Here is a 23,388-nt window from a genome sequence, read left to right as displayed (position 1 = left end):
CTTGGCCCCGGAAGGGAATGTGGAGGGCGTAAGGAAGTGAATAAGGAACAGTGAGAGATCCAGAGAAGCCCTTTGGACACTATGACAGACATCTCGTACTGCCCGAGCCTGTAGTAGGAAGACCAGTCCAGCTGTAAGTGCAGTCGCCTCCGTTGCGGCCCCGGGTCCGAACAGAGACTGACATGCACCACATCACTGCACGTGATCAACCCCCCACGGGATCGGTATCTGTATTTAAGGGAACGGGGTGCCTGACGGCCCACGAAGCCCCAGCTGCGGAAAACAAGTGACTTGTATTCCGATTGATTACTCTGCAAAGTCTGTGCTCACTGGGCCACTGAGTGCGGGCTACGAGTTGAGCTGAGACTGTGTCACATACATGTAATGCAGTGAAATGTTAACAGCCAGCTCTGTATCCTAAGTTATCTTAGTGAGTTCTAGACAGAGTAGAGTTTGCTTAGTGCAGGGTTACTCTAAACAAAAAACACAACCGAACACACCTTTTAAACCTGAATCCCAGGCAGGGGGAGCTGGCCAGCTCAATGGGGAGGACTGGGTGGCACACTGGTCCATGGGAAGGGAGGCCAGGCCAGTCTAACAGCAGGGGGAAAGGCGGCGAGGGGGGTCGATGCAGGCAGCGGCTGGTGCAGAGAGATGGAGCTCCGGCGGATCCGCGGAAACACAGAGAGAGAGTGCGAGACACCAAGGCCAAACTACAAAGTACAACAGAAATTGACAGTTCAAAAATGTACTGAGAAGAGAGAGCTATGAGTTGAGATTTCACTGCATTACATGTATGTGACACAGTCTCAGCTCAACAGACAGCTCTGTATCCCAAGTGACCTTAGTGAGTTCTGGACAGAGTAGAGTTCGCTTAGTGCAGGGTTGAGTACTCTGAACAGTGACCAGGAACATCTCCATGTGGTAAATTCCACAGTCCAAAAACACAACCAAACGCACCCTTTAAACCTGAATCCCAGGCGAAAGCACCAGTACCACGGAAACAAACAGAGAGTATGTGCCCCACGTACTTGGCCCCGGAAGGGAATGTGGAGGGCGTAAGGAAGTGAATAAGGAACAGTGAGAGATCCAGAGAAGCCCTTTGGACACTATGACAGACATCTCGTACTGCCCGAGCCTGTAGTAGGAAGACCAGTCCAGCTGTAAGTGCAGTCGCCTCCGTTGTGGCCCGGGTCCGAACAGAGACTGACATGCACCACATCACTGCACGTGATCAACCCCCCACGGGATCGGTATCTGTATTTAAGGGAACGGGGTGCCTGACGGCCCACGAAGCCCCAGCTGCGGAAAACAAGTGACTTGTATTCCGATTGATTACTCTGCAAAGTCTGTGCTCACTGGGCCACTGAGTGCGGGCTACGAGTTGAGCTGAGACTGTGTCACATACATGTAACGCAGTGAAATGTTAACAGCCAGCTCTGTATCCTAAGTTATCTTAGTGAGTTCTAGACAGAGTAGAGTTTGCTTAGTGCAGGGTTACTCTGAACAAAAAACACAACCGAACACACCTTTTAAACCTGAATCCCAGGCAGGGGGAGCTGGCCAGCTCAATGGGGAGGACTGGTTGGCACACTGGTCCATGGGAAGGGAGGCCAGGCCAGTCTAACAGCAGGGGGAAAGGGGGCGAGGGGGGTCGATGCAGGCAGCGGCTGGTGCAGAGAGATGGAGCTCCGGCGGATCTGCGGAAACACAGAGAGAGAGTGCGAGACACCAAGGCCAAACTACAACAGAAATTGACAGTTCAAAAATGTACTGAGAAGAGAGAGCTATGAGTTGAGATTTCACTGCATTACATGTATGTGACACAGTCTCAGCTCAACAGACAGCTCTGTATCCCAAGTGACCTTAGTGAGTTCTGGACAGAGTAGAGTTTGCTTAGTGCAGGGTTGAGTACTCTGAACAGTGACCAGGAACATCTCCATGTGGTAAATTCCACAGTCCAAAAATACAACCAAACGCACCCTTTAAACCTGAATCCCAGGCGAAAGCACCAGTACCACGGAAACAAACAGAGAGTATGTGCCCCACGTACTTGGCCCCGGAAGGGAATGTGGAGGGCGTAAGGAAGTGAATAAGGAACAGTGAGAGATCCAGAGAAGCCCTTTGGACACTATGACAGACATCTCGTACTGCCCGAGCCTGTAGTAGGAAGACCAGTCCAGCTGTAAGTGCAGTCGCCTCCGTTGTGGCCCCGGGTCCGAACAGAGACTGACATGCACCACATCACTGCACGTGATCAACCCCCCACGGGATCGGTATCTGTATTTAAGGGAACGGGGTGCCTGACGGCCCACGAAGCCCCAGCTGCGGAAAACAAGTGACTTGTATTCCGATTGATTACTCTGCAAAGTCTGTGCTCACTGGGCCACTGAGTGCGGGCTACGAGTTGAGCTGAGACTGTGTCACATACATGTAATGCAGTGAAATGTTAACAGCCAGCTCTGTATCCTAAGTTATCTTAGTGAGTTCTAGACAGAGTAGAGTTTGCTTAGTGCAGGGTTACTCTGAACAAAAAACACAACCGAACACACCTTTTAAACCTGAATCCCAGGCAGGGGGAGCTGGCCAGCTCAATGGGGAGGACTGGTTGGCACACTGGTCCATGGGAAGGGAGGCCAGGCCAGTCTAACAGCAGGGGGAAAGGGGGCGAGGGGGGTCGATGCAGGCAGCGGCTGGTGCAGAGAGATGGAGCTCCGGCGGATCTGCGGAAACACAGAGAGAGAGTGCGAGACACCAAGGCCAAACTACAACAGAAATTGACAGTTCAAAAATGTACTGAGAAGAGAGAGCTATGAGTTGAGATTTCACTGCATTACATGTATGTGACACAGTCTCAGCTCAACAGACAGCTCTGTATCCCAAGTGACCTTAGTGAGTTCTGGACAGAGTAGAGTTCGCTTAGTGCAGGGTTGAGTACTCTGAACAGTGACCAGGAACATCTCCATGTGGTAAATTCCACAGTCCAAAAATACAACCAAACGCACCCTTTAAACCTGAATCCCAGGCGAAAGCACCAGTACCACGGAAACAAACAGAGAGTATGTGCCCCACGTACTTGACCCCGGAAGGGAATGTGGAGGGCGTAAGGAAGTGAATAAGGAACAGTGAGAGATCCAGAGAAGCCCTTTGGACACTATGACAGACATCTCGTACTGCCCGAGCCTGTAGTAGGAAGACCAGTCCAGCTGTAAGTGCAGTCGCCTCCGTTGTGGCCCCGGGTCCGAACAGAGACTGACATGCACCACATCACTGCACGTGATCAACCCCCCACGGGATCGGTATCTGTATTTAAGGGAACGGGGTGCCTGACGGCCCACGAAGCCCCAGCTGCGGAAAACAAGTGACTTGTATTCCGATTGATTACTCTGCAAAGTCTGTGCTCACTGGGCCACTGAGTGCGGGCTACGAGTTGAGCTGAGACTGTGTCACATACATGTAATGCAGTGAAATGTTAACAGCCAGCTCTGTATCCTAAGTTATCTTAGTGAGTTCTAGACAGAGTAGAGTTTGCTTAGTGCAGGGTTACTCTGAACAAAAAACACAACCGAACACACCTTTTAAACCTGAATCCCAGGCAGGGGGAGCTGGCCAGCTCAATGGGGAGGACTGGTTGGCACACTGGTCCATGGGAAGGGAGGCCAGGCCAGTCTAACAGCAGGGGGAAAGGGGGCGAGGGGGGTCGATGCAGGCAGCGGCTGGTGCAGAGAGATGGAGCTCCGGCGGATCTGCGGAAACACAGAGAGAGAGTGCGAGACACCAAGGCCAAACTACAAAGTACAACAGAAATTGACAGTTCAAAAATGTACTGAGAAGAGAGAGCTATGAGTTGAGATTTCACTGCATTACATGTATGTGACACAGTCTCAGCTCAACAGACAGCTCTGTATCCCAAGTGACCTTAGTGAGTTCTGGACAGAGTAGAGTTTGCTTAGTGCAGGGTTGAGTACTCTGAACAGTGACCAGGAACACCTCCATGTGGTAAATTCCACAGTCCAAAAACACAACCAAACGCACCCTTTAAACCTGAATCCCAGGCGAAAGCACCAGTACCACGGAAACAAACAGAGAGTATGTGCCCCACGTACTTGGCCCCGGAAGGGAATGTGGAGGGCGTAAGGAAGTGAATAAGGAACAGTGAGAGATCCAGAGAAGCCCTTTGGACACTATGACAGACATCTCGTACTGCCCGAGCCTGTAGTAGGAAGACCAGTCCAGCTGTAAGTGCAGTCGCCTCCGTTGTGGCCCCGGGTCCGAACAGAGACTGACATGCACCACATCACTGCACGTGATCAACCCCCCACGGGATCGGTATCTGTATTTAAGGGAACGGGGTGCCTGACGGCCCACGAAGCCCCAGCTGCGGAAAACAAGTGACTTGTATTCCGATTGATTACTCTGCAAAGTCTGTGCTCACTGGGCCACTGAGTGCGGGCTACGAGTTGAGCTGAGACTGTGTCACATACATGTAATGCAGTGAAATGTTAACACCCAGCTCTGTATCCTAAGTTATCTTAGTGAGTTCTAGACAGAGTAGAGTTTGCTTAGTGCAGGGTTACTCTGAACAAAAAACACAACCGAACACACCTTTTAAACCTGAATCCCAGGCAGGGGGAGCTGGCCAGCTCAATGGGGAGGACTGGGTGGCACACTGGTCCATGGGAAGGGAGGCCAGGCCGGCCTAACAGCAGGGGAAAAGGGGGGGGTGATGCAGGCAGCGGCTGGTGCAGAGAGATGGAGCTCCAGTGGATCTGTGTAAACACAGAGTGCGAGACACCAAGGTGACCAAAATGAAAATATATGTAAACCAGAGCGAGAGAGAGAATAAATAAATAAATATTCGATTCACAAAATGCAACCAATAGTAATGTTCAACCTTATTTGTGAAAAGTAATTCAATAGGGAATGGGCGCTGTAACGTCACCCTAGGAACTCGTCGCTACTCATTACACACTAACTGTGAAACCTTTGCAGAAAGACACACAGTTGCCCCCGAAATGAACAAATTATGTTTCTCTGCATGCATGTGTGACATGAAGGAGTTGGTCAATATCAACATTTACAGGCAGGGGTAAGTGTACCTCTTGAGTCCACCAAAACTGAGCAGCGTCGTAGTTTTTAACTTATTTTTGGTCACTGATGTTGCCTGTTTTACAATCTCGGGCAGAGCCAGCTGTTTTCGATGGTCTGCTGATTGGAAGGTAAATAATAAGCACAGTGCTCTGGCATCCTGTTACTTCTGCTGCTCAACTGAATGACCGGTCCAAGATGGCGGCCGCATTTCCCGCGCCCCAGCGTTCGATGCGGCGTCTACTCTTCCTGTGTCATGTGTTAACAGCAATCTCCGTGTGTCAGTGCTCACCTGGTGCTCACACAGAATTTAAAACAAGCGCCCCTAGAAGACGCACACAGTCAGACTTGCAGTGTGCCTGCGCCATGCTCTATACTAACTGCGAATAACGTAGTGTAGGGTGTATTTGAAAGAGGAAAGTCCCCCGGTAGTTGAACCGCTTTTCTACAGCATAATATGACCGAAATAAACGAAAACATGTCAAGACTGTTGCTTCGACAACCAGAAAAGCTCCTACCAAAAAAACCTGTTGCACTCTCATTATCTCTCACTGCAGACAGTTCAGTTACCGTAGCTAACGTTACCTCTGCTGCAGCCCTGCTATGCTAACACAACGTTTCCTTCCGGAGAGCGGCAGAGCACATACAAAAAACACAGACACGCACCCAAAATAAATGTTAGTATGTTAACAATATACTAATATTAACATTCTTTATTAAAATCTAATTGCCAAAAAATTGACAAGGAAATGTTGATTACATTGAACTTTTATACAGTAACATGTTCTATAGGGCTATCAAAGTAAAATTAGTTTGTCTGGCCTTTGGGCAACTTGGGCATTTCTCAGAATTCAACTTTCAAAATTCTCCATTCATTTTTCCTATAGACAAAATGAATGGCAGTCAATGGGACATGTTTACGTGGTCTTACCCTCAGTTTTGTGCAGCACCGATGGATGTCGGACACACATATAAAGTTTAATTGACTTTACTGTTAAAGACAAGGAGCAATACTGACACATTTAAAGGGATAGTTCAACATTTTGGCAAATTGGCCCATTGCCATAATCCCTATAGGCTAGTCATAGCAGTTGGTTCGTTATCTTTATTTGTCGATGCAAGCTATTTTTAGAATGGCCAAGTCGAGCCGTGAGCTGCTCAGAGCTACGCTATGGAGGCTCATGGGATTTCTTGGTTTCCCTCATCAAACTCATCAAATAGCCTACACAATCCAACAACTCCACAACGCTCTGGTGGACAAGTTGTGACCTGCACAATCACCATGCTATGAGATAATAACGGAACGTTACCAGACGGAGTTGTTTTCTAGGCAAATAGACTGCTTGCCGGAAAACTGCTCCTGCCGGGAACGCGCATCAGCTGCTTTGCATGAATTTACCTCTAAAACAACTCTGTCTGGTAACGTTGTGTTATTATCTCATAGCGTGGTGAATGTGCAGGTCACAACTTGTCCACCAGAGCGTTGTGGAGTTGTTGGATTGTGTATTTGATGAGTTTGATGAGGGAAACCAAGAAATCCCATTAGCCTCCGTAGCGTAGCTCTGAGAAGCTCGCGGCTCTGCTCCGCCGTTCTAAAAATAGCTTGCACCAACATATAAAGGTAACGAACCTACTGCTAAAACTAGGCTATAGGGATTATGGCAATGTGCCAATTTGCCAAAATGTTGAACTGTCCTTTTAAAAGAACAAACCCTCTCTAGTGGCTAACTCACTGGCAACTCACAGGGCCTAATGATAAGAGCTGACATTAACTAAACTTCAATCTTAAAGGAACTTGGTGCAGGATTTGTGGAGAAATACACATGCGTTTTAAGTTTTTTAATGCTAATGGGTGATGAAGCGTTCAAAACCAGAAAGAATGAGCCCGTATCTCTCCATTGCCTTGAAAAGGCTGTGTGCTGCATAATGCGCTGCTTTCATAAGTCTCAAATTTTAGCTGTAGGCTAGTCTAACTTCATAATTCGGCTACAATGATAACTTACCATTACATCACTAGCCTAACAGATGTGCTCGCAAATATACCTATATTTAAAATGTTAATTTAACAACTACAATGCTACTCTCAATAGACATGAGACATCAATACTCTAAATATGATATTGTCTACTCTAGAATACTGTTAATGTTAAGCTTAATAGCTTAGCTAACATAGCTAGACCGTGGTTAGCAAACTGTATCTAACGTTAGCCAGATGTAATGGGCACCAAATACCCATATAAAATATAAATACAAATATACAAAGACACAACTACAGATATGGTAGTAATATGTAATAAGAGTATTCCCAACACAAAAACATAAAGATCAACTCAATTTTCTTGAGCTGGAGTCTTTTTTTACCTCAGAGCTCTATGGCGATCATTGAGCACTATTACCATTTTATCCAACAAAAACAGATGTGTGGTGGCACCCCTAAATCATCATGTATTGGAAAAATATTTTGCATGTGTTGTTTCTACATATATTGGAACACTTTTAGCACCCAGCCATATCAAAATTCAAGAATTGTGTTTTTTGATGCACCCTAGCGCACGCCAAGTGCCCAAGTGTGTAAGTGTGATCGAGTGTGCATATTGGGACAGGCCCTGTTACTTCTGCTGCTCAACTGAATGACCGGTCCAAGATGGCGGCCGCATTTCCCGCGCCCCAGCGTTCGATGCGGCGTCTACTCTTCCTGTGTCATGTGTTAACAGCAATCTCCGTGTGTCAGTGCTCACCTGGTGCTCACACAGAATTTAAAACAAGCGCCCCTAGAAGACGCACACAGTCAGACTTGCAGTGTGCCTGCGCCATGCTCTATACTAACTGCGAATAACGTAGTGTAGGGTGTATTTGAAAGAGGAAAGTCCCCCGGTAGTTGAACCGCTTTTCTACAGCATAATATGACCGAAATAAACGAAAACATGTCAAGACTGTTGCTTCGACAACCAGAAAAGCTCCTACCAAAAAAACCTGTTGCACTCTCATTATCTCTCACTGCAGACAGTTCAGTTACCGTAGCTAACGTTACCTCTGCTGCAGCCCTGCTATGCTAGCACAACGTTTCCTTCCGGAGAGCGGCAGAGCACATACAAAAAACACAGACACGCACCCACAATAAATGTTAGTATGTTAACAATATACTAATATTAACATTCAAAACTTACAGCAAGTCCGGTGATGCTGGCTGCAGTCCTCCGCTTCCTCCGTGCTGTGTTTGCTGTTGCTGCTAACCACTGCTCGCCTTGGTTCAAAGTTCAATCCTTCCTCTTATGTTGTTTTCCAAAGAGCGGTAAGCAATCAGTGTATTATGCGCATTAGCGCCACCTTCAGCTTCGGAGGGTGAACTACCCTGGCAGGGATAATGATCCTGCAGCTGCTCAACACTTTCTGTCGTTCCGCCCCCGGAAGTTGGGCGGTAGCGACAACTTGTTCTGAACGTCCCATGCTATACGTGGTTAGAAAGCTTCGGTTAACCCGATTATTTCAAGACCATTCACGAATTATATGGTTGCTCACAGCTGTAACAGTATCAGTGGTTAGGTCGGCTAACCACCGCTAAGCTAACGTAGGATCGGCAGTGACGCACATCCGCTTTCTGGCATTTTACAACTTGCACGTCAATCCATGAGCTCAGTGACTGATCGTTTCAAGCTGCAGACCTCCACCGTCAGGCTGCCTCATAATAATCAGGCCCAGTCGTGTAGCAGTTTGCTTGAACGCTCTCCTGCTCTCCCTCCCCTGTTCTCTGAATTTACGCAGACACAGACCATCCTGGAGCATCTGAAGTCCCAAGAATAACGTGTTAACAGGAAGAGGAGTGGATTGATTGGGTAAGTATGCTACTTATTAGCTGGTTAACATGTTAAATTAAATTACGTGTTGTCACCGTGTTTAGACGACCGCGGATTGTCGCCACATGAGGGCTGTACATAGATATACGTAGATGCCGCATTCGGGCGAGGAGTAGTTCCTCCTGACAAGCAGTCAACAACAGTCAGACCGTCAGACAGGTGTTGTGCCGTCGTATGCACCCTTACCGTGAAAAGCCCCCCCTCGCGGGAGCGCGCTTAAGCCACTCCGCTGTTGGAAAAGTGAAGCAATTCGCCTGAATATCGCAAACAAACACTGGGGGAAATGCTGCCTCGTGATTTTATTATTTGTGAAGGGAATAGAAGAGAATGACATTGGTTCGTTACACTATTTAAAACTCTACCAAAGAGTGCAAGTAGCCTAACCGATGTTCTTCTTAACACAAAATCAACACAAGGAGCGCAAACCAACACGTTTTCAACCGCAGTGAAGTTAGTTTTCGCTCCTTCTCAATACATTAAAAATTCAGAGAAAATATAAGATGTGTGCAATAAAAAGAGGTAGAATATATTTAAAAAAATAATATAAAATATTACATGTGTTCAAATGCAATAAAAACAGGTGAGTGTCATGGAGGAGGCTTAGATATTCTGTTCTGTGGTGATTTTGAGCAAATAGGTCACATGGCCTGGGAGTTATTGAGCTAATCCTCATATTTACAATATAAAATATATTTAAAAAAAATAATATAACATATTACATGTGTTCAAATGCAATAACAAAGGATTGTATCATAGAGCAGGCTTAGATCTACCATCCTGTATGATTTTGAGCCAACAGGTCACATGACCTGGGAGTTATTGAGCTATAAGTCTCATATTTAAATGAAATAAATGAATAGCCTATTTAGAGATGTCAATCCAAATAGGTCATGTGACCTATTTGCTCAGAATCAACACAGGACAGAAGATCTAAGCCTTCTAAGCCTCTTTTTATTGCATTTGAACACATTTTTAATGTATTGAGAAGGAGCGATTGTCTGTCAAATATTCAACTTAAAACTAACTGCCAGCAGCCACCTTTTAGTAGGCTATGCCATCATATTGTGTGGAAATATACCCCAGCTATAATTACAAAATGACATTTTTTGAGCAATTTCAAGGCATTTGACGTGGCAAAATGGTCGAAAACAATAACATTCTGATCTAGAATGTGGCCTGCAATGAAAAGGATGCTGGGATAAGAGAGGCAGGGCAGGGCTGTGTTGTTATACTTGCCACGATGTGCACCCCTGGTTAACTTGAACTAGGAAAGTGCCACATGGATGAAACTCACTCTGGTTACACATAATACTCCCATCTCTAGACTGTGAAAAGCATTTGATGCTGGGATCAACCAAAAAGAAATACAGGGGGGGTGCTTTTCAGGGCAGGGCTGTGTTGTTCCACTTGCCACAATGTGCACCCCAAGGCAAAATTGCTTTTCAGTCTAAAGATGGGAGTATTATGTGTAACCAGAGTGAGTTTCATCCATGTGGACCTTTCCTAGTTCTGGTACCGCTGATCCAGAGTGTCAGTGTTGTGGATAGGTTCAGCTCATAGACAGCTGGATAGGCTGAGAGTAACCCCGGGTAGGCTGAGCTCGCTTCGTGATACATGCACATACACTCACGTATTGATAAACAATGCACTTGATAGACTCACGGATTCAAATCAAAATGCAGCACCAGGTGACAGTTTTTTTTATCGGCAGCAGTGAAGGTGTGTGGTGGTGGTGGTGGTGACTTGGCTCTTAAAAACACAGATACAACTTTTTACTACAGCTTTTAGGCTATTCATAAAATAATCAGAGCACAAAAGTTACCCGGGCCATGGCCCCCCTGGCCCCCCCGGTTCCGCGGTGTAGTTGGACTTGGGGTTAATCCTATTGAGTTAATTTTTGCTTTATAATTTACCCCACCACCCCTTTTTCTTTTTTCTTTTTTTTTATCCTCCAACGATTAAGAAAGAGGCTTCTGTCTTCAGTCATGACGAGGTCAGGACACCTTTTTTTGCTCTCATTTTTTTTTCTCCCACTCCTCATGAGTGATCATTGACTTCAGAGTCTATAAGTAAGGCGATTTTCTCTCTCTCTCTCTCTCTCTCTCTCTCTCTCTTTTTCTCCTCTCACCTTCTAACTTCAAGGTAGATATTTTTGTAATAAGATTAATAATTAAAATGAACTATATAACTGATTTTGGGGAATTACTTAAAGAAGCGGCGTGGACCCGTTCTCCCTTTCTCTTTCTTAAAGTGTGTTACACCTCCGCACAGATGTGGCGGAGCGAGAGGAGTCGGCATAATAGGGCAACACTTTTTTTTTTATGTTGCAACTTTATTTTTGACTATATGTTTGTCCTATTTGTGGGTGGCACAGAGGGTTGGGGTGGGGGGATGTACAGGACCTTCTCTATATCTTTGTATTCTACTGTGCTGGCATAAAATCAGCGTTTATCAAAATATTTTGTTACTCAGTCTCTGTTTATATATTACCTTGTCCTGAACTTTTTGCTTTTGAAAACCAACATGGGTAGTTTGAAGATCTTTTGTTGCAACTTCAAGGGTCTTAACGGTCCTAATAAAAGAGTAGCCTGCTTAGATTTATTAGCAAGAAACAACATTGATTTAGCTATGCTCCAGGAGACACATCTGCAAAAAGATGATGTCAATAGACTGGAAAACCACCTTTATAAAGTATGTGCTTCCTCTTCTGCACTAAATAAAACAAAAGGGGTTATAATATTAATACGTAGAGCACTACGAATAACCATCATTGATAAAGGGGGTGATAAAGATGGTCGAATTGCCTTTTTGAAGTGTATTAATAATGAAAGAAAAGTGGCATTCATCAATATATATGCCCCTAACTTATATGAAGAGGTTTTTTTTACTCAGTTGAATAGTATATTGGCTGAACTCTCTGACTTTGAGTTAGTAATTGGCTCGGACATGAATGCTATATTGGATCGAAAATTGGATAAATCAAGTAATTCTTACTCTAATGTACAATCAACTAAAGCATTACAACATCTACTTTCTGATTTTATAACCATACCAAGTCCAAACCAGTCTACCTTGAGTCTATTATTTTCATTCTTCAGGTGTTTGATGCCCAGTCTCTGAGCCTCAACCTACTGCCTGAGGAGGGGGGAGTCCACCACCACCTGCACCGACCCCGCCATGGACGGAGGCACACCTGATGGAGGGAGGAGGAGGAGAGACATTAGATCAGGACACCCCGTGCCTCCTCTCTGACTGTGCTGTGTGTTTTTCCTCAGGATTTAGAGACTGTGTGATTGTTGTAGGAGTTATACACATTCTCTGTAATGGAGAACATGACTCACTCTCAGCTGGTTCAAACAGATTCTCATCAGGTAGAATTAGAGACCATCAAGTCTTTTATCTAACACCAGAAGGCAGCATTTAGATCTGTGAACAAAAAGTGAGGATAACCTCGCAGCAATTTACCTCCTCCAGATCCCTGAACAATGGAGGCGATTCCAGAGGCAGGTGCACCTCTGAGGCCTTCGATGGTCATCTTTGATTGGTTATTGATGCGCTGCTTCAGCTCTGCCTTCTTGTTGCTTAATACAAACCAAATGTCTCTCTTGTGTCCCTCAGTGATCTATGTGGATGGCTCACAGTCGGCTTCGCTCAGACAGTATCTGTACACCATGCTGGAGGGCAGTGACCCCAACCAGGGCAGGTAATACTGTATCATTTGTTGTTGTAACTTTGCTCATTATGTTTCTCTTCTTTAGCTCTAAAGACCCAGACCACAAAGTCAAATGCATGTATGTGTGTCATGGCAGGTTAAAGTTCACAGTGGTCAGTGAGCCAATGGACGATGATGAAGAGTGTGTGGATGTTGGACACGCCTTTCTGGACCTAAAAGAGCTGCTGCTTACAGGAAATGATGTTACTGAGCGACAGATTGACAGTAGGTATCAGCAGTGGGTGATGTCTTTTGTCTTTTTTGCAAAATATGTGGTGAACAAAAGGAAATCTCACACACTGTCTATCATTTTATGTTTCACTCCTCAGTCCCTCATCAGGTGGACTTTTTAAATTATTTTTGATACAATACGCCTGTCACTGGAACAACTTTTTTGTGATCATACAAAAAAGTGAAAACTATATTGAGTGTGTTGTATGCCACTTAATTGAATAACTATAATTATGGAGTTTTCTGACAGTCGTATTTCTTCTTTTGTGTTTCCATTTCTGTCCCTACAGTCATGAGTATGGATGAAGACAAAAAGAGGTGATGGGAAATCTGAAAGTGTCTCTAGAAGCAGCAAAAGCTCTGAGTGGGATATACCAGGAGTTTCACCAGGAAGATGAGACCAAAAAAGAAGATGAGACAGATGAAGAGGAGCAGGAAGAAGAGGAGGAAAAGAAAGAGGAGAAGAAGAAAAAAGTTCAAGTGATGGATGGACAGTGACTCCTACTGAAAGTAAAAAGCATGAGATGAGCGTTGTGTTTTGTATGAAACAGTGAGAGTGCATGAAGATGTTTTTTTCCTTTTTTGTAGTCTCGTCTTCATCATGAATTAAACATAATTTTCTGAAAACAACTGTGATGTTCTTTTAAAAAAAAATTTAAGGATTTTTTTTCTTTCCATCTCCCAAACCTCCTTTACATCCTTATTATATGTCTTGACAATATATTTCTGATGAAGAAATAAGGATGTTTCTTTCGTAACTTAATAGAGCATTCAAATACTTAATCCTAACCCAGGAGCTAAATGTGTTGTTGAGTTTGTTGAGTGAATAAAGCTCTCCCTCATCTGATGACTGGCAATTGGCTATTTACACCTATACCACTTCAGGGATATGTTATTATTATCAACATTTTCTTCGCCATTTAAAACTAGCTACTGCTTGTCTTGGTAGCTGGTGATTAATCAAACTAGCTACCACAAACATCGGTACAGGTGGAAAATTTACACAGTTCTTTATCTATTTATGTTTTTTTCTACACACGAAAGAAACAAACCCCCAAAAAGTCAAACCAATTTAATACATATATTTACACAACTGAAATGAAAAGAAAAATGAAAGTTTAGGGAGACAGGAAAGGTCAAGCGTGGTCTATATGACGTCACAGGAAGGCGGTCGTCCGCCATGTTGCTCGGGGCCAGACGCTAAAACGTGCTCGAAACTCCCGCCGCCGGAGAGAGAGGAGAGCGTCTACGAGGAAACAAACCTGTGTGTTGAACAAACCATGGCTGGGCAGAAGAATGTGGTAAGTTACAACTCTTACTTTAGTGACAAATCGGGAAAAAAACAAAACATAGTTTATAACCCGACTGAGTTGTAAAAACAACTTTACAAACGAGCCGAAGTGTTGGCATGGATATTGTTTGGGTTTTGAGAGCTTGGCCCAGGCTCATGTTGGCTAACTTTACATTTGAAAAGAAACAAGCTAACACGTGGGGGGAAAAAGTCTAGCTTCGATAGCAGCTTCTTCTGGGCGATAAGGAAACACTTCTCAAATAAATTCAGCAATGGTAAGTTCTTTGTAAATATGCTTCAGCACTATGGCTAATTTAGGTTATTATTATGCTAATGCAAATTTAGTGAGGGAACTTGTGCATTTAAAGGGGACCTATTATGCTCCTTTTCCACAAATTAAAACAGTTTAGTGTCTTAAAGACATGTCTGTGACATGCTTCGGTCAAAATACCCCAAAGATCAAACATCACAGCCACCGCCTCTGTGTTGCGTTACCATGACGATGTCTACTTCTGCGTTCACATGGAGTCCGGCAGAGGCAAGCCGGATGTCATGTTAGTGGACAAGAGAAGGACGATAAAACTTGGTGGAGGACGGCAAAAAAACACAGTGGACGGCAGATGTTGTACTGAGTGATTGGTAAAATACCTCCAGTATCTGACCAGTCTACATTGTATACTGCAATGCAATGCGCCCATGACCTAGTCTCACCCAAACCAAAGATGGTTTAGAGTAGTGAAGTATCTTTGCCATGTACCGTAACTATAACTTAATAAAATTAAATACAATTTTATGCAGACTGATCGGTTCATTGTAAAACATTTATTTATTAAATATGCTGATTTGTGTACATAGACAGAGGTTGGCCCGGCCGACGAGCTCTGCAGATGGGCTGCTGCCTCCGTGAGGAGCTGCTACTGGCTTCACATCTCTGAAACGTCGGAGCAAACTTCTAAACAGCCTTCTAAAGGTGCGTTCACATCAACTTGGGATTTCTCATCTCGAAAAATCACTCTGACACTCGGAGCCCCAGCGATTCAGAGAAATCCAAAACATCTAGCAGGACTCACCTCCAAATGCATAAACCTCATGATATGGCACTTCCACATCCTCTAGAATCATTATCCAACTTTTTAAACACATTTATAAGTGTGAAAAGCGAGAAAAGCATAATAGGTTCCCTTTAAATGTATTGGCCACTGAAGTGATGGTGCGGCCCCGTCGTGTTGTCCCTCCTCGACTCTAATGGCGGGGACTTGTCACTGTCACAGTAGATGAAGGCCCCGTCCAGACGAATACGCGGCTTCACCGAATCCGATCTTTTTCTTAATCGTTTTGAAAAGAATCTCCGTAAACACGGCATCGTTTTCAGAAATATCTGCGTCCACACGGATCACCTGAAAACGACCCAAAACGCTGTAGTACTACATACTGCAGGCGTGTGTGGAGCTGCAGCGCTGCCACACATAAACACTTAAGACAGCTGAAGAAGACGGGAAGTCCCCGCTGTATTCAAACTCAAACATGGGATTAAATGTTGACAGGGCGTCGTGTCAGAGTAAATATTACGATCAGTGATGATTAAACAGGCGCGATTCAGCCGCAGCGTCGGAGCGACTGTGCAGCTGCTGCAGAGGTGTGTGTGTCTCAGGTTACAGGTAGAGCGGCGGGGGGCATGACATCATCGTTTCAGAAAAAAGCCGTATTGGCCGTCCAGACGGATACGCTGGGGCGGCGTTTTCAAATTTTCCCACTCTGGGACCCGTTTTCACCCCCTGAAAAAGCCGGATTCGTGTGGACGCGAGGCCAATCCGATAAAGTATTTATCCGGATTCGAAAAAAACGGATTCGTGTGGACGGGGCCGAAGACAGTGTCTTTGTGATTAACAGTGGGAGACGATGCGGTGTGTCAGCCAGCAGCAGGCCCAGAAGCTGCTCCACAACAAGTTTGTCGTAGTGCTGGGAAGTTCAGGTAAGTCACAGTTGACAAACGAGAGAAAAGTTTTTAAATGGTTCCTCTTTGTCTGAAATGCCTTTTTGTTATTAATTTAGTGTTGTGTAACTTGGTGAACTTAAATGGAGTCTGTAAAAGTGCTGTGACTTCTTGGCTGTGAACATGGGTCTCTGTGTGTCTCCTCCTCAGTCCAGCGGTCAGTCTACAAGGACCTTGTCCTCCTCCTCCAGAAGGAGAAATATCTGTCCCTACAACAACTGAAAACAAAGGCAAGTAGATCATCACATGAATGTTTTTGTTAACTGTGTCACCATTTCAATCTAATCGTGAAGAGCCCAGTATGGCAACATCATTTGAAATTGGATTTTTTTTTTTTTTTAAAGATGTGTGACTTTGTCCCTCCTTTTCCCGTCCTTGTTCTTGGCCATTAATTTCTGTAGAAAAAAATATTCAGGTTTCTTTCTTTTCTGAATAGATGGCTTGTGTGTCCCTTTTTTCTGGTCCTACCATCTCCACTGAAACATATTGTTGTGTTTTTCAGGGGGAGATGAGTTTTGAGCAGGACTGTCTGGTGGAGGGAGGCTGCCTAAACACCCTGCACAATGGCACCCAGTACACTGAAGTCCGACAGTACCAGTCAGCCCATCACCTGGTCCGCTTTTATTTTATTACGCGCGTTTTCTCCGCGTACATGAGGAGCATCATTGAAGACTTCCGCAATGGACTAAAACCAGACGTTGTCATCGCCAACTCGTGTGTGTGGGATATTTCCAGGTGGTTAAACAAAACAGCAGCCATTAAAGGAATAGCTAACCAAAAAATGAAATTGAGTCATTATTGACTCACCCTCATGCTGATGAATACTATTTTTTACAGCCTAAACAGTCCTGTATTGTGCTCTGAGCGCGCCTCAGGCAAATTCAATACAGGACTGTTTAGGCTGTAAGAATGTCCTAAATGACGTCGTTTCGAGTAAACTCTGGACTATATCCCTTCAGGACAGTTGAATTGCAGCAGACGAGCACTAAGGAGGAATATTACAAGGTTTTTGTGTAGTTTTATGGATGTTTTTGTGTCGGGCGCTGTTGACTCTCATAAAGATTTCATTGGACTACAAATTGCCCTCCCGTGTCTCCAGATGCACTTTGAGAAATAAAAAAACTACTCCGGACTCGGTTTTTATCAGCATGAGGGTGAGTCAATAATGACTTGAATAATGAATTTCATTTTTTGGTCAACTATTCCTTTAATGGTGTTAACAATGATTATCTTGATATTTATTTGACATAACATAGCAGCCACCTTACTCTAACTTAAAGTGGTGAGGCCAGGGAGACCTGCTACAATTCCCAACTGTTTTCCTCATTGAAGTTGATACAAATCAATAGAATAAGCCACAGTAAAATAAAATATACTGTATATTCTCATGTACATGTCCAGAGTTCATTAACTGGTTTCAGTAAGCTGACAACAGCATGATATAAAACTGTGCCTGACTTTGTGAATCATGGAGGGCGAGCTAGCTGAGCAAGTTCATGATTCAGATTACATCCCACTTTGAATTTTAGTGCCTAGTAATTTTAATTTTTCTCTGGTTCAAAGGTATAACTCATCTTGGATCAATGGCTACAAACAAAACCTGGACAAATTCTTTGACGAGCTTAAATCGGTTTTGCCAGAAGAAACGCTCATGATCTGGAACCTGACGATGCCACTGGGGGAGAGGATCAAAGGAGGGTTCCTTGTCCCTGAGGTACATGCTCATCAAGTAGACATTGAGTGTTTTGGGTCAGGTTGGTGCACAGTTGTTTCTACCTCTTTCTTAGAATTAGAATAATTTGTTCCTGCATCAATTGTAGTGGTAGGTGACACGGAGCATTATCACTGTCCTGAGACCAGCTGTCCTGTCGGCAGCACAACAGACAACGGGTTGACTCCTCACCAGGTTGAGTGTCATCACAGATTTATTAAATTACATTATCTTTAAAGAGAAGCTAAGCAGGATTTTTTCCGTGGCTATGCTACACTGGTGATTAAAAAGCTCTGGAGTAATTGTGATAGTTAACTACATGACTTGTAACTTGTTACGAGTGAGAATGGAGGCCCTCTGCCTTCCACCTGGCTCATGGCTGAAAACCAACCTTGCAACATCAGTGTAGTACCTGGCTGCCGCCCCCGTGTCCCAGCTCTCTTCTCTGCGTACTGCAACACAAATGCGCTCCTGCAATCTTTTGTCTATGACAGTAAAGACTACACAAATATTACACGTTGTACTGTATATGTTATATAATGTTATCCACTGCTCCATGGAGTGATTTCTCACTGGCTTCATTACAAATACACATGGCCAGGCAGAGGGTTAGCAAAACAGAGGAAAAGCGACCAGACTTGCATAGTTCCTCTTTAATGCTCTGACCTCTCTATTTGCTACAACTCAGATCCAGCACAAGGCTCCCCAGCTGCGGTACGACGTCATAGAAGGGAACTACTACAGTGGGACTTTGGCTGACATCCACGGGATGGACGTGCTGGACCTGCACTATCAGTTCCGCTTCTCCCTGCACCATCGTGCAAATGACGGAGTCCACTGGAACGCCATCGCACATCGCAAGATCACCTCCCTGCTGTTGCAGCACGTTGCACAGGCCTGGGGCGTCGACATGCCCTGTCCACTGAAGGCTGTTGGTGAGGAGAAACACACACAACACACACACACAAGACCATATGCTTCCCCTTGGAGACGGGACTTGTTGGTGAGGAAAATAGAAATGACTCTGACAACTATCATGATGTTTGAGTTATTTTTTGGCTTTTTTCTGCCTTTATCTAACAGGACAGTGTAGATTGACAAAGAGACAGAAGGAGAATGAAATGCAGCAGTCTGGCCGCTTCACAGTTGAACTGGGTTCTGGTTACTCAAGAGTATTTGTGTCAATGTGGTATTCATCCTAGTCACTCAGTTACGGGGTCGCCCCAGACTTCATGGTCTGGGTCTTAGGGTTTTTGAATGAATGTATTTTATTGATTTTGAGGTAACACAAGTTTGTTCTTTGACAGAAAATACTGTTCCACAGCCAGCCCATGTGAATGCAACCAAGCCTGCAGGTGAGACATCAGGAGGTGGTGGTGATGTGGTCAACAGGATTATTTCATTAAAATAGGACGAGTCAATGACAACAACCAGGAGCCACTTAAAGCTAACAAATGCTGGGATGTTTTTGTTTGGAAAATGCAATTGTAGCACAACACAACAAATTGAATTGTGTACACTTTGTCCATCACATTGGACAGCATGATCACTGAAAGTCGGCTCCTCATGAATAATTAGTGAGGGTTTTAGTGAGTTTCAACAAATAATCTGGCGGTTGTTTATCAGATGATAATATTTAGAAAATCACAGTGATTGACATCAGTGCTTGAATAGTAAAAGTTTCATATTATCAAAATCCCCAGACCTAGGTTTATGGTTGTTGTTCTCAGTTGAATGAAAACTTTGTTTTGTCCATCTTTAGTTTGTTTGGGCTTTTAAGTGAAATTAACTTGCAAGAGAATCAGTGTTACAGTAGAAATCACATATATAGTGAAACTTGTAGTCATCTGATTCTTTCTGCTTTTTCAGGAGGGCATCAAGTGCAGGTTACCAAATACCACTACTCTCCTCCTGCTGACTACTTTTTCAACATGGGTGAGGTTCAAAACATATGGTTTTGTATTGTGTTCATGTCTGTTTGTGAATGTGAATGAATTTGTGCATTCACCAAGGTGCTTTGAGATATCATATGACACAAGGAACCAAAGATGTTTTGTGAGGTCCCTGTGACCTCTGTGCACAACAAAGTCATCAGCTCATTATTGAATCAATGAAGGAATATAGAGGTATTTTGTTCACAAGAATGAGACATAATGACACAACTCTCCTCTGATCCCTGCCTCTCTCCCTCCACCCTGCTCTGGATTTCACAGAGAGGCAGCTGCCCAGGAGAAACTACAACTACCAGGAGGAGTTCTCCAGGGACACACTCTCTCATGACTACTTGAGCTTCGAGAACCAACACCCACAGCAGGTGTGGTATGAACAGGACACTAGAGCTCACAGACCTGCCGTCCCTCCACTGCCTCACCGCAGACACAAGAATAAACATGGACATGATGGAAACGGTAAGTGGACAGCTCTGCTGTGGAGATGTTTCTGAGGCTTTTTACTACAGTATGAATAGTTCTTATGTGTGTGTTCAGAGGGGGGTGTAGTCTTTGTCGCTATTTAATCAGGTGAGCTTCCATATCCACTGCAGAGCATGTTGACACTTTCTGTTTGTTGTGCAGGTTTCCATTTCCAAACTCTGCACCACTATGAGCCCTACAATGAGAACCATCATCAGCAGGTGATGAGGAGCCGACGCAGCAGATATCACTATGCTCCATACACCCATCACAGGGTCAACCAATACTCACATAATGGACAATACTACTGAGATGCTTTATTCACACTGAGTCAAATGCCCCTCGTGGGGTTATTTACTCATCTTCTGCATCATCTACAGTCAAATGTTTGTGTTCAAACTCAACTTACTGTAACCAGGAGGAAGCGGTGAGCCTTCCACTGACGAGCTCACCCTGATTTTATGCACTTAAGTTAATGTCCTTGGAGATTCATAATTTCTTATAATAGAAGTTGGCATGAAATGTATGTTCTTAGATAGATGTTTGCATTTTTGAAGTGTGTTTGATCCTTCTGTACATAAGATAGTGTGAGTAAGTGTGAGTAAGAAATCAGGATGACTGTCATTGTCATATTCAAACTTCAGTGGTAAATTACTGCCACTTTTCATTTCTCATGTCCATCACAATATTGTGTAGTTTGCTGCAGTGATGATGTAATTCTACTTTATAAACTTGCACATTGGTAATCTGTAGTTCACATGTCATTATGTCTTTTTTTTACCTTTACATTCTGTCTTGATCCTATGGAAGCCCATTTCTGCCACTTGATGAAAAAAAATTATGAGATACTAAGTCAAAATTATGAGGTAGCGAAGTCATAATTATGAGATACTAAATCGAAATTATGAGATAGCCAAGTCAAAATTATGAGATAGTAAATCGAAATTATGAGATAGCTAAGTCATAATTATGAGATACTAAATCAAAATTATGAGATAGCTAAGTCATAATCATGAGATACTAAATTGAAATTATGAGATCCTAAATCAAAATTATGAGATACTAAGTCATAATTATGAGATACTAAGTCAAAATTATGAGATAGCCAAGTCATAATTATGAGATACTAAGTCAAAATTATGAGATAGCTAAGTCATAATTATGAGATGCTAGGTCATAATTATGAGATAGCTAAGTCATAATTATGAGATACTAAGTCAAAATTATGAGATAGCTAAGTCATAATCGTGAGATACTAAATTGAAATTATGAGATCCTAAATCAAAATTATGAGATACTAAGTCATAATTATGAGATACTAAGTCAAAATTATGAGATAGCCAAGTCATAATTATGAGATACTAAGTCAAAATTATGAGATAGCGAAGTCATAATTATGAGGTAGCTAAGTCATAATTATGAGATACTTAGTCATAATTATGAGATACTAAGTCAAAATTATGACATAGCTATGTCATAATTATGAGATAGGCTACTTAGTCATAATTATGAGATACTAAGTCAAAATTATGAGATAGCCAAGTCAAAATTATGAGATACTAAGTCGAAATTATGAAATAGCTAAGTCCTAATCATGAGATACTAAAGTCAAAATTATGAGATACTAAGTCAAAATTATGAGATGCTAAGTCATAATTATGAGATAGCTGAGTCAAAATTATGAGATACTAAGTCAAAATTATGAGGTAGCTAAGTCATAATTATGAGATACTTAGTCATAATTATGAGATACTAAGTCAAAATTATGAGATAGCCAAGTCAAAATTATGAGATACTAAGTCGAAATTATGAAATAGCTAAGTCATAATCATGAGATACTAAAGTCAAAATTATGAGATACTAAGTCGAAATTATGAGGTAGCTAAATCATAATTATGAGATATTAAGTCAAAATTATGAGATAATAGTCCTTGGGCCAGACCAGATACCGGTATCACTTGAGTGGGCAAACCCTTACCTATACTAAATTGTTTTTAGGGTCAATATAAGTAAATTAAAATATGATAGCCTTTTCATAGGAGCAGCTTTTAATTTTTTTTTGTAGGCAGATTGTCATTAAAGTGGCTTGTAAAGTGATCTGTAACATGAACGTGTAAACGGGACAAATACGCATGGAATCAGATATTGTCAGATCAGATTCAGGCCCCCGTTACTCGTGGAAATAAATCAGATACAAATCGGATATCTGCCAATACGTCTGCAGTCTAAACAGACAGATCGGACCTTTCCTGGCAATGCGTGTCATATGTCATCAATGATAATATTAATTCATGTGTTTTGCTGAACTTCTGTAGCCTGTGATTGACACGTGGGGCTGACCTGAACTACCTTGGCCAGTTGTCACAGGAATTATAGCTAGTGTTTCATTTTCATGGTGTCCACGCGTCTGTTTTTGTCCAGTCTAGGCAGATCGATACGAGGGCAAGAAAAAAAGTGTGAAAAAAGAGAGTGCGCGAGACAAACACCAGATTTCGTTTGAGAAAGGCCCAAAGTTGTTAAAGTGAGACTCTCTAACAAGGACAAAACCTGTGATACCTATGCCATCTTACGGTAGATGATGGATCTGAGTGCACATGTTGGTACCTGGTACAGCATCTGGGCTTGGAGGGAGAGCCTGAGCAACTTGAGCTTCGTACAGTGAGGCAACAGACCGAGAAACTTGAAGGAAGAACCTTAGATTATCCGCTGCCTCAAGCCCCGAGAAAAAAATACTTAATTGACAGGGCTTTCACATCCACCACCTTTTGTTCACATTTTGTTGATCTGCGTTCATCATTGTTCAGTTACCAAAATAAAGGACTGAACTGATATCTGGATCCAGTGTTTTAATGTGCACACCACATGGTTATTCTGTGAGCCGGCACCACCACCACCACCTAACCCAGCATAGTTTTTATTGACACATGGGACTGACCTGGACTACCTTGGCCAGTTGTCACAGGAATTAGTGTTTCATTTTCATGGTGTCCGCATGTCTGTTTTTGTCAAGTCTAGGCAGATCGATACGAGGGCAAGTGAGGTAGTGTGAAAAAAGAGAGCACGCAAGACAAACACCTGATTTTGTTTGAGAAGAGGC

At 43.4% G+C, this 23,388-nt stretch overlaps 2 protein-coding genes across 2 annotated transcripts in view; both read left to right on the top strand.

Annotated features, from left to right (window-relative positions):
* The window catches only part of LOC146969508 (PC-esterase domain-containing protein 1A-like), a 66,282-nt gene extending 52,910 nt beyond the window's left edge, over positions 1-13,372 (top strand). The window contains exon 7 of the mRNA XM_085806221.1: positions 13,176-13,372. Within this exon, the coding sequence (XP_085662347.1) occupies positions 13,176-13,181 (6 nt within the window). The 3' untranslated portion in view covers positions 13,182-13,372. The remainder of the gene's footprint in view (positions 1-13,175) is intronic.
* A 791-nt stretch (positions 13,373-14,163) lies between these two features.
* Positions 14,164-20,741, top strand: LOC146969507 (PC-esterase domain-containing protein 1A-like). Its single transcript, XM_085806223.1, has 10 exons — positions 14,164-14,186; positions 16,067-16,148; positions 16,320-16,399; positions 16,672-16,904; positions 17,733-17,883; positions 18,569-18,815; positions 19,188-19,235; positions 19,750-19,815; positions 20,094-20,288; positions 20,454-20,741. The coding sequence occupies exons 1-10, from the start codon at positions 14,166-14,168 to the stop codon at positions 20,600-20,602; spliced, it is 1,272 nt and encodes a 423-aa protein (XP_085662349.1). The 5' UTR covers positions 14,164-14,165; the 3' UTR covers positions 20,603-20,741.
* Positions 20,742-23,388: the final 2,647 nt, after the last annotated feature.

The sequence above is a fragment of the Trachurus japonicus genome, chromosome 18, assembly GCF_045865225.1.
Source record: "Trachurus japonicus isolate A0001 chromosome 18, Traja_1.0".
Lineage (NCBI taxonomy): Eukaryota > Metazoa > Chordata > Actinopteri > Carangiformes > Carangidae > Trachurus > Trachurus japonicus.
Note: the sequence above shows the minus strand (reverse complement) of the source record. Positions and strands in the feature narration are given on the sequence as shown.

Excerpts from the sequence above, each read along its gene's own strand:
- LOC146969507 (XM_085806223.1), top strand. The coding sequence starts at position 14,166 with ATGGCTGGGCAGAAGAATGTG. Across the intron at positions 14,187-16,066 it reads TGGCTGGGCAGAAGAATGTG|TGGGAGACGATGCGGTGTGT; the intron begins GTAAGTTACAAC and ends TGTGATTAACAG. Across the intron at positions 19,816-20,093 it reads TGACTACTTTTTCAACATGG|AGAGGCAGCTGCCCAGGAGA; the intron begins GTGAGGTTCAAA and ends TGGATTTCACAG.